Source organism: Zingiber officinale, chromosome 1B, assembly GCF_018446385.1.
Source record: "Zingiber officinale cultivar Zhangliang chromosome 1B, Zo_v1.1, whole genome shotgun sequence".
Taxonomy (NCBI): domain Eukaryota; kingdom Viridiplantae; phylum Streptophyta; class Magnoliopsida; order Zingiberales; family Zingiberaceae; genus Zingiber; species Zingiber officinale.
The window spans coordinates 107,041,893-107,057,221 of record NC_055986.1 but is presented as its reverse complement, the minus strand read 5'-3'; the positions used below and the strand labels follow the sequence as shown (position 1 = coordinate 107,057,221).

The 15,329-nt window shown below is 39.0% G+C and overlaps 1 protein-coding gene across 1 annotated transcript; it reads left to right on the top strand.

Moving 5' to 3' along the window:
* The first annotated feature begins 13,907 nt into the window (after positions 1-13,907).
* On the top strand, positions 13,908-15,113 carry LOC122040767 (aspartic proteinase nepenthesin-1-like). Its single transcript, XM_042600199.1, has one exon. It carries the CDS (start codon positions 13,908-13,910, stop codon positions 15,111-15,113), a length of 1,206 nt encoding a protein of 401 aa, XP_042456133.1.
* The last annotated feature ends 216 nt before the right edge of the window (positions 15,114-15,329 follow it).

Below are 15,329 nucleotides of genomic sequence, written 5' to 3'. Positions count from 1 at the left end.
TTTATTTTTGGTTCAACATTCCACTAATATTTTTCTAAGGCAATTTCATCATTCTCATATTTATCTTAAAAGCTTAGTGGGTGTTACAGAATTATGGCTGAACCGATCAGCCAACTCATCTAGAGGGATAGTCGCTGCCTTGGCTTTGCCCTCTGCCTAAGTTTGGGTCAACGGACCTTGAATCTTAATCTTGTGTTTAGGCACGCGTGGTTGCTCAGGAACAGGGTACTGCCATTCGTCAGTTGTCAATCTAAGGATGGTCGTCACATGCCTGTGTGAACTGGAGCTGATTTGCTCTGAGCTAGCCTGCCCTTAGATTTGGACATTGGAGTGGAACAAATGGTGGAGAAAGGGGTGGCAGGGCCGGTTGGTACCGATGGCAGATAGGAGAGAGGGGGAACATCTTGGATAGGGAGGGCATCCGATCGGAAGAGGGGGAGTTAGCCCACCAGTCGCTCTCTCGGGAGCAACAGAAGTGGAGCTTTTGCCCTGTTTAGAAGGCGGTCAAGGTGCAGACGCAATAGCAGAAGTCTGAGGGATGGAAGTGGCAGAGTGGGCAGAAGCCTCTGTTCGGAGCCTTTTGCCATGTCGGCGTTGGATCAACAGCTCTGCAGAAGTCATCAACTTCGAAGGCACCACTACGGGCACCAAGGAGGGCCGCTTGGGAGGCAGCTCGCCAGTGTTAGCCGCAGCATCACTCCCTGCTACTTAGCTTGCTTCTCCTTCGCTGGTCTTCATTTCCGAGGTCCCGACTGATAGTAACCCATGACTCTCCAACTCGGTGATGCCACAAGTTTCTAGCTCTTTATCGATCAACTTAGTGGAGTCACTAAGTAAAGCCCTTAGCATGACTTTTACTTCAAAAAAGAAGAAAAAATCAATTAGACCCAAAAACAAGGGAAGGAAAGCGGCTCACCAAAAGTGTAGGGTTGCCGAGCTTGGAGGAGACTTAGTCCGAACATGTACAAGACGTCCTCCGGCAGTAGCTTATGTATGTGGAATTTCAGACCGATCAACTGCACTGTGGCTTGGAGGTAGGCTGGCTCCCATCGATATTTGCCTAGTTCAGGAGGGCTTGGTAGATCCATTTTCCAACCGGTCGGGAAATGGGCCGGTTGGGGAGTTAAACATAAAAGTAGTGTGATTTTCAGCCCTTATTGGACTAGGACATCTTATCAAAATAAACAGTGCTCACTCGGGCCTAGAAAAGAAAGACTTTCAACTTGGACTATTTGGGATAATAAAAGTAATGGAAAATGTGAGGATGAAGAGGGATCCTGTACAATCGGAAGCGCACCATATCCCTGCACAATAACCTAAGTGAGTTTGATACTAATTGTTGCAAAGGGATGTGGAAATATCTATAGACTTTCGAGAAGAAAGGAGGTATCAGAAAGTGAAGACCAGTATATAATTGGTCCTTAAAAAAAGGAAGAAAGCCATCATGAGGCTTGTGGGGATGATCATACGTAGAAGGGATGACGATTTGGTAATCGAAAGGAATATGATAAGTCATCTTCATTTGATCCACCTCGTCGTCGTTGAAGTATGATGAAGTGGAGGTATACCATAGTCCCGGGATAGTAGGAGGAGGAGAGGGAGAGCCACCATCAGAGATTGAAAGGAGAAAGAAGAAAGAACTATTTGGAAAAGAATCGCCAGCGATGAACATAGAGCAAGGAGTAAGGAAGTGAAGGAAGATGAAGACAAAGGTGATACGTCGAAGGGAGAAATAAAGGCTTTAAAAAAAATTGTCGATGGTTATCCCAAGCCGTTCAATCAAGGGCATGGGAAAATGAGATTTGATCAGGACCGTTGAAATTTAAAAAGGTAGTTGTCACATTGAATCCCAATAGTCGCCTGTCACATCGAATAGTCGACGATAGAAGGTTGCGACACATGGAAGCGAATCACAGGTGGCACTAATGAAGAATGGAAATGATCAGCATGCACATGATTAAAAAGTAGACTTAACATGCTTTACATTAATGGCAAAAGATTTGAGTGATTTCCAAGAAATCAGGATGGCATCAGCAGCAATTAAAAGACACTATAAATATGAGCGATGTCAATCCCAAAGTATCCCGACTGGGAAGCAATAAGTTTTCTTAGAAGTTGTAAAGGCAGTAATTGTTCAAGCCGAGCGACGACCCAATAGCAAAATGTTCAATCGGGAAGAAGATTTGTAAAAAATACTAATTATTCAGTCAGTCAGACTTACAACCTCTTTTGACTAGACTTGAGGGGAAGACTTATGATACAGTGATAAAGATGAGTCCCCCAAAAGTGGATCAAAGCAGTGAACACCGACTGATGTGGAGTTAAAGTCAAACAGTCAAAGTCATAGGGTCAAGTGGACTATGAGACTGCGGATCATGCAAAGTTGGTCGAGCGAGTCCTCAGAGCCAGTCAGATGTAACAGGCTGACCAAACCATTCGAACGGCTCTCCTCCACAACTTATAGCTGAGGTTAAGGGCCAGGTACTAAGTTATCTAGACCACCGCCCTCACCAATCGGACCTTAGGTTTGATCAGACACAATGCTTCTTTCCGATAACAGTAAAGTCAAGTGAAGAACAGGTCAGTAGCTTTACTTTGTATGGCCGAGCTGGTGACATCCCGACCGAGTGGCGCCCAGTCGGCCTACTGCGGGATCCACATAAAAGTCTTATCGTACTCTTTTAGAAATTTGTACCATCGATAGTAGAGAATGTCCTGCGGGTAAATCATACTTTAGAAGCTTTTATACTGTCACATCATAGAGGTTTGCGTGCTCACTTAAGAAAAGATGTTAGAGATACTTTTCGACTTGTCTTTTCTTAGGAAGGCTTTGAAAAATGTACATATACTATGGGATGTGTGCACAGACATTACAGTAACACTAAAAAGGGGGTCTGATAACCATGATTTTGCTATATTATTTTGACTCATAATACATATTTTTATTGGTCTATTCATAGCTTAAACTCATGATTACTCTACATTTTACAAATTGCATTTGATTTTGGACCTAATTGCAAATTAACTAATTATCATGGTATTTGCTGCTAATATTTGATTCTTATTTTGTAGGCATCAAAAGGGTCATGGACCCGATCAGATCAGGCTATATTTGGGCTTAAATCTAGGGCTAAACGAGACGATCAAACCTTGGAGCATTATGGACCGTCCATTGAAGATCAGAGAGATCTGAGCCATCCATCGAGGATTTAGTCCATCCAAGCTACGAGGAAGCACATCACAGCCGTAGATGAAGATCCAAGGGTTTTGATCAAGATCTGAGTTCATCCAGCCGTTGATCAAGCCAAGAAACAATCTGGCAAGTCCGATTAGATCTAAGGAGAGGTTTAAGTCCCGCGAGAAGCTACAGTGCACAGATGGGCTCGGTCGCGATTTTCTTCTACAGCATCGTCTTCTTCTTCTCCGCGGCCGAGTTCCCATTCTCCAATCCAGATCGAGAAGTTAGCGTTCTTCATCGGCAGCGATCTATGAGCTGACGACAATCATTGTCGAGGTCACAGAAGCGGCAGAGGGCATTCCCCAATCTGCGAAGTTGGGTTTCTGTTCATTTTGCAATCCGGATGCAGGGGCGTTCTCCGATCCGCGATTTCCATCACACCGGAGCTAGAAGGGCGTTCTCTGAGGCTCCGATCACACTTTCATTTCCCCATCCCATCAGCGACTCCGACATTGATCTGATCAATCAATTGGAGTTCGCAAGTTCCAGATTCCAGCTCTGTTTCTTCGTGCAATGTGGATTCCACTCGGGTGTGAGCTGTATGGGCATTCTCTGAGGCTATGATTATCCGGCTGGATTAGTTGATAGCTCAAGGTTCAAAGCCGAATACCAGAAGGGCATTCTCTGCGGTGGTTCTGTAGTGACAGCAGGGTGAAGAAGGTTTGCGACAAGGATTTGGGTTGAGGAATGCTTTAGGGTTTTTGATTTGTTAATCTTTGTTGTTGAACTGTCCACAAACTTGCTCAGATCTTCAGATCTGATTCTTTACATTTTGATCTCATTTTGTTTGAGTTTTTCTGCATTTCTGATTTTGATTTCTTGCTTATAAAACCCGATCTTATTGCATCTTTGCATATGATTTATGATCTGTTAAGTTCGTGTTATACTGAAACTGCTAGTGTTTAGGTTTTAATTATTTAGTTAGCAATTCCTTCTCAATTTCAATTTAAGCTCACTTCTGCAATTCTGTTCCTAATGTTTCATTTGCAATTTTAGTTTTCATTTAAGTTTCTACAATTCGAATTCTTTGCAGCTACTTAATTGATTGCACTTTATGTTCATTCTGAACCAGTAATTTTGTCACTGTTAGATTGTTATTTGGTGAATTAGTTAGCAATTCTTGCTGTATACAATTGATCTTGTGATTGGGATCTTGTTGGAATGTTAAATGTTTTACTTGAGTTTTTGATTGTTAACTTCATTCAGCATTATTTTGTTCACTGTTGAAGTAGGTTATGAGTATGGAATGGATGTTGTTGCGTTTCTACAAGTTAGTGAGGGCTCAAGAGTTTAGTCTTAATTGTTATTGTTAAATGAAGATGTGGTGATTGATTGATTGGGTTCAATGATGAATTAGAAACCGAACTTAATTGACACTAATTTGTTGAGATGGAGTAGATCATGTATGGATGAGTATAACATTTCTTTGATTCATTTTTAATTGTTCTATTGTACTTTTGGAAATTAGATGCATTCAAGTTGAAGTTAGAGTATGATTAGAACCAATTCAAGAATTCACACACATTCACTAGTTAACCTTGGAAAAATACGACTTGGGACTCCTTACTACACGTGTTTCATTTAGTTTATGTGAGTTCCAATCTTTATTAATTTGGAGTGCCTCGTGACATGCAAAAAGGCCGACACCAGGGTCTCCATCCACAGGCAGAGGTATGCGATGCTTCATTGTTCCACACACTCTCTGCTACTATTTGCTGCTACTATTCTCTTCACTAAAATCAAGTACTGACTTGAGCATCGGAGAACCAACGCCAGGGACCTCTTCCCTGGCCCAACACTAACGCTCCTTGTGTTACAGGACAATACAAAGTCTTTACCAAGTCAACAACAGAGCCACATTCTCAGTCAACCATCTTCTCAGTTTTCGAACAGGATCACATCATATCAATTTATAATATTATTCAGATGTTATAACATCCACATATTAATACCAATATGGATGCTCTAATAAATTAAGGTTCTTTGTGTTGTTCAATTAGAAATTTTAAATAAATTTAGTATTATTATTATTATTTTTAAAAAGATAAAAAAATTTGGATTATTTTTCCAATAATTCATATTTCAGATTTTACCTTATAAATCTTGAAAATAAATACTGTCTCTTGATTTACCTATTGAATAAATTCAAAATATAATTTATATATATATTTAAAAATGAATTTCAAAATATTGATTATGTACTATTATTTTTTTAAATTTTTATTAGGTATTCAGCTTACACCAATTAATTCTGTGATAGACAGTTCAACCCCACATTTCGACTGATATGACGAATAAGGTGGGGCACCTGAAGTCAGGTTTAGAGTCAAGAAAGTTGGTTGATGCGACGACCAAAGTCAAGGAAGGGTCAACACTCAGGGTCATCATGGTCACATGTCTCGACTGAGTGATTTATCTAATTTGACCTATGGTCCAATCAGATCTAGAGTCCCTCAGGGTCGATAGGACTATGGAACCCCAAGCTGTATTAGTGGGATTTAGAGCCAAGTCCTCTGGATTTGATCGGATGTAATAGGTGTATAGTCTAACCAGACTCTTTAGCTGGGTGGATATGCCGAGCAAAGTCCGAGTCCTCAAGAGGTTCATTATTTCTTAGTCGACCAGACGCTTTCACTGAGCGGATATGTCGAGTGGAGTCCGAGTCATCAAGAGGTTCATCATTTCTTAGCCGATTGGACTCTTTGGCCGGGCGGATATACCGAGCGAAGTTTGAGTCCTCAAGAGGTTTATCATTTCTTAGCCGATCAGACTCTTTGGCCGAGCTGATATGCCGAGCACAGTCTGAGTCCTCAAGAGGGTCGTCATTTCTTAGCCAACTGGACTCTTTGGCTGAGCAGAGATGCCAAGAGGAGTTCGAATCCTCAAGAGGGTTATCATTTCGTAGTCGACTGGACTCTTTGGCCGAGCGGAGTCCGAGTCCTCGAGAGGGTCATCGTCTCTTAGTCAACCCGACCTCGTCTGTGAACAAGGTCCAATCGTACGATAGAGAGGACTAGGTCGACCTACTCTTAAAGCATATTAACGGCCATTAACCCAACAACATAATACTCCATTTTGGCATTTTATGTAATGGTTGTCAGATGATCAAGAGAATATTTCTTGTATAATCTATACAGTGGAAGCTTCTATCCTACAAAGCACATAAGTGGTGGGTCCCCTTTCAGAAGATTGTTAGAGTGTTAGAATGGTTGAACTTATTTTAGTAATGCATCAATATTCATGCCGAATGGAACAATACCACTATATAATTGGGTCTCCAACTACCGACGCAGATACGTTTGACTAACAGAGTTTACTATTCACTATCATTGATCTTCGTTCTCCTTGTCTAACTTGAGTGTTAGAGTGCCTGCGCCGGTGGCCCCTCTCTGACCCGGTTGCTGACATTTTTCTCCTCCAGTTTCTCTATTTGACACGTAGGATCACTTGGCGGCCTCTGCTTCCAGCTCACAGTCTCCTCATGATCAATATCAAAATTAATCACCCAATACACTATCTTTCTCAATTCAGATAGAATCATCTGTCACTAAGTAAATCTAAGGAGTAATGCGACTCCTGACATAATAATCTAGTATCACTAGCTGTTCAAACGCTACTGTATGAATTTTGAATGTTGATTATTTGTGAAAAACATCATGTCATTTACCATCACACCATATGGGTTGGGGTGGGGGGACATCTACTATTACTACTTGTGTTGATATATATGAAGTTGTGTCATGTCTTTTGATTGGCTGAAGTTGTATGGATTTTGATCTAGGCAAAATTAATCATATGAAATTTCTTTCCTGAATTTAGGGGAGTACAACAATTCCATAGATTTGTTCGTGGTGTTTGTCTTTTAATTAAATTGGCGATTGAAATTTATTCTCAAGTATACATCTGTTGGTGACTAGCTAGCTAGTTTGCAGACCATTATAACAAACATTGCAACTTGTGAGCCTTGCTCAAGAGTGAATCTAAAGGGCCTGCCGACATGCCGGGGATCAAGGAAGGAGGCTGATCGCCGGGGAAGAAGGTTGAGAAGCCAGCCAACGTAGAAGTTTGAAAAGAAATTCACTTGTCCTGCCAACTTCTGTTAATTAAGATGCTACTACCCCGGTTTACTTGGAAGAATGAAAATATTACTTAGAAAAAAAAATCATGTGTAAACTTTTGAATATTTATTTCGTGTAAAAAGAATAGACTAATTAACTACTCATATTTTTTCGCTATTTATCTATTATTCAGACGGATTTAATAATCTTTAGATATTTTTTCCTGTTCGAAATGAACTTTTGTTTTGTCATGTATTTTTTTTCTCGTTCACGACCACGGTTCCCTGCCAGGGACGATCCAGAAAAAGGAGCTGGCTTTAGATGTGGAAAAAGTGGGCTAAAAAAAAATAAAATTACGAAAAAATTATATATTTTTTATAATAGTTAATAAAAAAAGTCTTTGGATTAGAATTAGCTCAGGGCAGCCCTTAGAAGATATGTTCCTAGTCGCTCAGCGGCCGCACGGCCACGGCTTTAAATTTTTTATCTAGAATTTTTATCTTAGATATATATTTTTATCTTTTTATTCTCTTCCTCTTCTCCGAATTCTTGTCTTCTCGGAATTTTTTTTCCCACCTATTTCTTTCCTTCCTCCATCCACAAAAGAATTCTGCAGTAATTTCATGTCCACTCTCGGATTTAGTTAGAGATTGACTTGAAATAACAAGGAGGTGGGCCCAAGATAACGAAGACATGGTTAACGAAATCTACTGCCACTGTGAAACAGATTCAACAAACCCTAATCAATTGGAAAAGTCCTCCAATCGATTAGATGATCAAACTCTCCAATAGATTAGATGATCAATTATAGTCTTTGGAATTTTTAATAATTTTAAGAATACTTTTAGTTGGAGATTATTTTTGATAATCTTAGTTATCCATTCAATATTATCAACAAAAATCTTATTTGATTTAGGTAATCGATGATTCCCGAATAATGCTCCATGCTCGACATGTCAGCAAAAGAGACATGCAATCAAGAATCAAAAAATTTCAAAAAATTAAGATTTTTTTTATTCTGATTTTAACTATTTTTTTATCCAAAATACCTTCGGATAAGAAAAAAATGTGACAAAAAAGAAAATCGTAAAAAGAAAAAAAATAAAAATTTAAAAAAAAAAAATCGTAAAAAATTAAAAACCTATAAAAATAATAAAAAAAATTGTAAAAAACTTTAAAAAAATAATAAAAACATTAAAAAAAAGTAAAAACATAAAAAAAAAATAAAAATTGAGAAAAAAAACATAAAAAACGTTAAAAATATAAAAAAATGTAAAAACATAAAAAATTAAAAAAAATTTTAAAAAAACGTAATAAAAATAAAAAAGGTAAAAAAATATAAAAAAAAGTAAAAAAAACTTAAAAAGTAAAAAAAAATAAAAAAATAAAAAAAATCCAAAAAAAACAAACAAAATAAAAAATATATATATAAATAAAGAAAAACATGAAAAAAATAAAAAAACATACAGTTTAAATAATAATAATAATAATAATATTATTATTATTATTATTATTATGTATAATTGATTTTGTAATTGAGGGTAATATAATAAAATATTAAACTAGATTATTTATTAAAATCTTCAAACAAATAAATTTTTGTTGTATTATCTACATTGAACCAAATAACATTAGTTATGTTTTATTTTCCATAATTTTGATTATATGATTGTAATCATATAACCAAGATTATACATAATAACTTGAACCAAACATACTCTATGATCAATTCAAATTTGCATAGTCTCCCATCAAATATTAAATCAATTATTATTTCACTAAAACTAATCTTTATATCTTAACCCTCTCTGCCTAATCGAATAAAAATCACCTCTAATTGATTTACTAATTACTTAACAATTCCACTTCACTTGGCTAACATTTCACTATGAGTCTATGCAAAAATTAAATCTATGAATGATTCCATCAATAAAATATGACCTTGTGATATCAATTTCCTAGTTGAAAGGTTTCACAGTCCTCTTGGATGGGTCTAGTGGCTAGCGCATGAAGTATTGCCACTAAAAGGTCTGGGGTTCGAATCTCGGTAAAGTCGAGGTAAATGTCTCCCTTATGTGCTAGTCACTATTCCAAAAGCTAGTAGCCGCCCGTGATTTACCTCCTCCGTGTTAACTCTGGAACAGATTGACAGAGGCACCGGGAGCGAACATATTCACCTTTTACCACCTAGTTGAAAGGCTTCACGGTTAGTACAAGTAATCTACCTATATCTAGAAAACATACGTATCATTAGCTCACTCAAATCCAACCACTCGTTCTAATATCTATGATTTAGTAGTCCTTTGAGCTCCTCCAAAAATCCATCAGGGCTCATTTCAGGTCATCGCGCGAGTTGTTAAGCAAAAGATCTGCATGATTGTCAATTCCAAAACTCAATCTCATAGTCACTAAGCTTCGAGTGCACTATTTAAGCTCGTGTACATTTGATGTATATATCAAAACCATATAAAACGCTTAGCTTAAACTATATTATTAACATATCAAAATCATATGATGGAACCCAATTAGAAAGCATTGACTACCCACTGAGATATTATTGGAAATTTTTTTTCATAATAAATAACAGATTTGAAAATACTGACTGTCAGAATGAATGTGCTTTCTAATATCTCCAAATCATGGCATAAACAGGTGAGTTGTTCCGAGTTGACAGCCACCTTAGCCTCTTGAGTTTGGCGGATTAGCCTAGACTATGTAATACTATATAAGGCAAGTGGACGGTCATCTCCAACTGCTCAGCCCAAAGCTAAAAACACAATAGAAGAGGTCAATCTCCGCTTTTGCAAACAACATCAAACACAGCTACCTTTGTTATCGTCATGCTCAAGGATTCAAAGCTGGCAGCGACTTGCTCTTCGCAGCTTCCCCTTTAGTAGTCTGGATCTGCGCCAGAACACTATCCAATGGTGGTGGTGGTTTTTATAAGTATTTTATGACAGTTTTGATATGATTATTTTGATGTAATCAATTAAGTTAAATTAGGTTATGTGTATTTGATGTCTTACGTCTAAGTATATAGAAATTTAGGAAGATAAGAAGTCGAGCAGATGATATAGTGAACGAGAAGGATGACACGAGAATCAGGTCGACGAGCTCGGTGCATCCGAGAGATGAGAAGTTATGAAAGAGTACACCGATGGAGTGAGAAGAACGTACGCGGTGCTTCTAAAGGACGAGAAACCGAAGTGGAAGACTACTCGAGGAGAAGACTGGAGTTGGATTCGGGTGAGCTCAACTCTGGAAGGCCGGAGAATTATCTAAGCGACCGGGAAAAAAGCCAACGAACAGAGAAGGCGTTGGACAGTCAACACATGGTTGACTGATCCGGGCGCCTGGACCGTTCGGACACCCAAACTAGATGGTCTGAGTGCCTGGACCACCAAAGCGTCTAACATGTGTCTCACCGTAGTGACGTTATTGTGAATCACCTTTGGGTCCACGTCAGCAACGGTCTGGGCGCTTGGACATGGTCAAGGAGCTCAGACATGGTCCAGGCGCCCGCACATGGAAAAATTCGATCTTCATGCCGTTGCGTGGAGATAAAGTTTGCACAACTGGGGTGCCCAGAGAAGGTCTAGGCACTCGAAGATAAAATTTGCACTTCTCCAATTTATACTGACAATCGATAGAAAATTTTTGTGGAACTAAATCGATCACTCTATGTTTAACGTTACTTGATATGGTTATTTTTTTTTAATGGGGTGAAATTATGGTGCTATGTTGGTTTTAATTGTGATGCATCATATCTATAAATGTGGTGATGTGTGTGTGGTTCATAAGTAGTGGTGTTTATGTCATTGTATATACGTTATGCTTGATGCATTTATTCATAGAAGTCAGAGAATTTTTTGTCTCATCTTATTTTCATCATATTCCACACTAATTAATCAATAGTTTAGAGAGAAGTCAAATTGTTAGAGTTGATTCAGTCAATTGGACATGCGCCTCAACCAATCTCGAGAGAAGTCAAAATCTCTGAGTCAATTAGATATGAGCCTCAATCAAATAATTAAAATATGAACTCAACTACTATAAACTCTATATTCAAAAATAAAATATTTATATTTGAGTTCTAATAGATTGGACTAGGTTATAGATGATGGAGCTAGGTTTATTCTAATCAACTACAATATTTGATCCTTGACTAGCAGTGATTATTTATGCCATTTCACTAAATGAAAGCATATTTTGATTGTTAACCGACTACAAATTAGTTATTGGCAGATAAGATCACAATCTTAGTAATTGGAGTTAATTAAAATGAATCCAATGTATTAGACGTGTGAGCAGGCAACTAGATGAGGTTGATTGAAAAATTAATTGCTCGAAGATAAGATTGCTATATCTTAGCCACTACAACCACATAGAATTGGATCAATCTACTGGACATGAACCGTCGACTAGAAAGTTTTTTTATAAAATTATTTTTTTTTGGGTTTTAGATAATTATGAATATTTTTAATCGATTAATGATACGGTGCATAATGATGGGATTTGATAAGGTTGGGTAGTCAAAAGTTAAGGGGACGTAGCAGTCAGAAGTTAAAAGGATGTAACAGTCAGAAGTCAAGGAGACGTAGCATTCAGAAGTTAAGAAGACGTGACAGTCAAAAGTCAAGGGGGCGTGACAGTCAGAAGTCAAGGGGATGAAATAGTCAATAGGTTGGGAAAGAGGAGGTAGGACCGTGTGACGACGTCAGCAACATGATTCCCGGTCGGTTTCTCACATACCAGGACTCCAGATCTGAGATGCCTTGGTCTAAGACCTAGAAAGCAGTCGAGGTGATACCTGACCTGGATCTGACTAGTCGGGTTCTCACGACCTGATTGTATCTTGACCTAATTCTCTTAGTAAGCTAACTCTCGGGTAGCCAACTCCCGGTCGGCTCTTGGACGATCTCTCCACAGCTCCCGACCCCCCAAGGTTTAGGCCAGGTGTTATACCTGACTGATCATCCCGTGCTGCCCTATTCATACCCGGTCGGGACAAAAGGCGTCACCTGACAATAAGGTCAGAGAATCGTAACCGCCTATTAGAGAATAACTAATGAGTGTCAGGAAATATTGCCCTCCATCACCCGACAAGACATGACACCTGACATTCTTTGACATCAGTCAGCCTCCAGAGGTATATGCACTGTCATATAAAAAGGGAGGTCCTTTCCCTTGCGTAGGTGCACTCTCTCGCACATTCGCACTTATCTTCTATTTTCTTTCTCCTTCGTACACTGTTCTTTTGGGGGAAAAGTACCTGACTTGAGTGTCGGAGGGTCTGCTCCAGAGACTTTTTCCTAGTTTCTGGCTTCTAACGTCTGTGGCCTTGTTTGAGTGTTCGCAGAGCTCAAGTATCATCGGTTCAGTCATCGTCGTCCATCAACACCACGTGAAAGTTCATTTTTAAAAATATATATATATATATATATATACGTAAGGTTATATATAGGGAGATAAAGGAAAATAGTAACACTTAACTATAATAATATATTTAATCTCTGTTTTTTTTCCGAAGGTACTTTTGGGACTCCCTATCAAACTTTTATTCTCATAAAGGTTTTTTCTTTATAACTACTCTTTCTTTTCTTAATGTTTATTTGTGATTATCTAAGAAGAAAAGTAAGATATTATTATTTTTTTGTATCTTTTATTTTTAAATCTTATTGAGAGAAGGAAATATCTAGGTTTTTCTGCTTGTAGAAGATTTTTTTTTTATAATTTTCAAATAATAATTCTCCTCCGCTGTATATTTTCAAAGGAAATACATCTATACGACGTCGATGCATGATTTCATACGCATTCTATTTTTGACATAATTAATTTCCTTGTCGTCGTCAACGCTTTATGTTACGTAATACAAAATATTTTTATTACAAATATTTAATCAACTTACGTAATACAAATATTTTTACTACAAACGTTCATAATCAAATTTTTGAGACATAATTAAAATTTATTTTAAATTTAAACAAATTAGAGGCGGGCTTATTACAGAATTATTAATTTATTTCACTTTAAGAAAAATATAATATTTTTTTAAAAAAAATTAAAAGAGTTTAAAATGAATTTGAGGTAAAATTGTAAATAAATTTTTATAAATAAAAATGAATATAGATTACAAATATAATGAAATATGAGATAAAATTATATTTATTAAAAAATTTATTTAAAATTAAAATCTAAAGTTGTATTTTATTGTAGTGAAACTTACATGAAGTTTCGCAAAGAAATAATACATAATATTTTGTTATTATGCAAACTCTATCTTGCGCAAAGTCACCTCGCGGCATGGAATAATCAAATTTTCTTAGGACAGTCTAGTGGTATAAGGTAATACCAATTCAAGATTTGAGGTTTAAATTTTTAAATAGTAAAGATAAATATCTTTCTCATACGATCAGTCATTATTAAGGATTGATGATTTATTTTTTCCGTATTTACAGACGAATTGACGGGGACGAACACAATAATTATTCCACATGAATAATGCATTAATTGGTACGTACTACGTAGTGTGGAATTATAATGTATGATTCCTTATAAATTTGGGTTTGCTCATCTCTTTCTTTCGATCAAAAGTAATTCAACAAAAATCAATGGCCAAACTGCTACCGCTACTTCTGCTCTTTCTCATCTCATTCGCCGCAGCGCCTTCCTGCTCCGGGAAGAGAATTCCTAAAGCCTTACGGAACGCCATCAAACCCATCGGGCGCACCATCTGGAAAATCTGGAAAGACGATCATCGCGGCCCCGGCAGCAACGTCCAGTCGACGGGCGTCCTCCAAACCCAGCTCTACGCCAGCGGCGGTTCGTTCCTCATGGAGCTCGCCATCGGCACGCCGACGATCCAGTACTTGCCCATAATGGACACCAGCAGCGACCTCATCTGGACGCAGTGCCGGCCCTGCCTCCAATGCTTCTCCCAGCCCACGCCGCTGTACTACCCCTCCCAGTCCTCCACCTACGTCCCCCTGCCCTGCAGCAACGCCTCCGACTGCAGCTACTTCTATACCTACAGCGACAGCTCCTTCACCCAAGGCGCCCTCGGCACCGAGACGTTTACTTTCGGGTCGGCGGCCGTATCCGGCGTCGCTTTTGGTTGCGGCAACAACAACAGCGGAGACTTCGTCAACTCGTCCGGGATCGTGGGGATGGGGAGAGGGAGCTGGTCGCTGGTGTCCCAACTCGGCTACGGGAATTTCTCTTACTGCCTCACGTACGACGACCCCGACACGAGTCGTCTGCTTCTGGGCACCATGTCGACGTTAAGCGCGCAGGCTCAATCCACTCCGTTCGTCACCAACCCGTCGCTGTATTTCCCCTCCTCCTACTACCTATCATTGCTGGGGATCACCGTCGGCGAGACCATGCTTCCGATACCGAGCACGACCTTCTCAATCGCGGCGGACGGGACCGGGGGGCTGATCATCGATTCCGTCGCTACCCTGACCATGCTGGTGGACCCGGCTTATGCGGAGCTGAAGCGAGCGTTCGAGTCGCAGATGAATCTGTCCGCGGCGGATGGGTCGGCCTACGGGCTCGACATCTGCTTCACGTACGGCGGCGAGGAGCTGCAGGTGCCGAGCTTGGTGTTTCACTTCGAGGGGGCGGACATGGATCTACCACCGGAGAACTACATCGAGGCGGATTCAAGCGTGGGGTTGCTGTGCGTGGCGGTGGTGAGGTCGGATTTCAATTTGTCCATCTTTGGCAACTTCATGCAGCAGAACATGCACGTGCGGTATGATCTCGTTGGCGAGAGGCTGTCGTTCGAGGCGGCGCCGTGCGACCAGCTGATGTAGGTTGCATGTCGGGCGACGTCTTATCGTTTCACCCTGTTTTGGGTTTGCGACCAGCTGTCGTTTGCGCCCATGTTAAATAAATATCCGGTGAAACGACTACCGTATTGTATTTGTGTGATGTAATAAATATATATATATATATATATATATATATATATATATATATATATATATATATATATATATATATATATATATATAGTTAATGGTTTGATA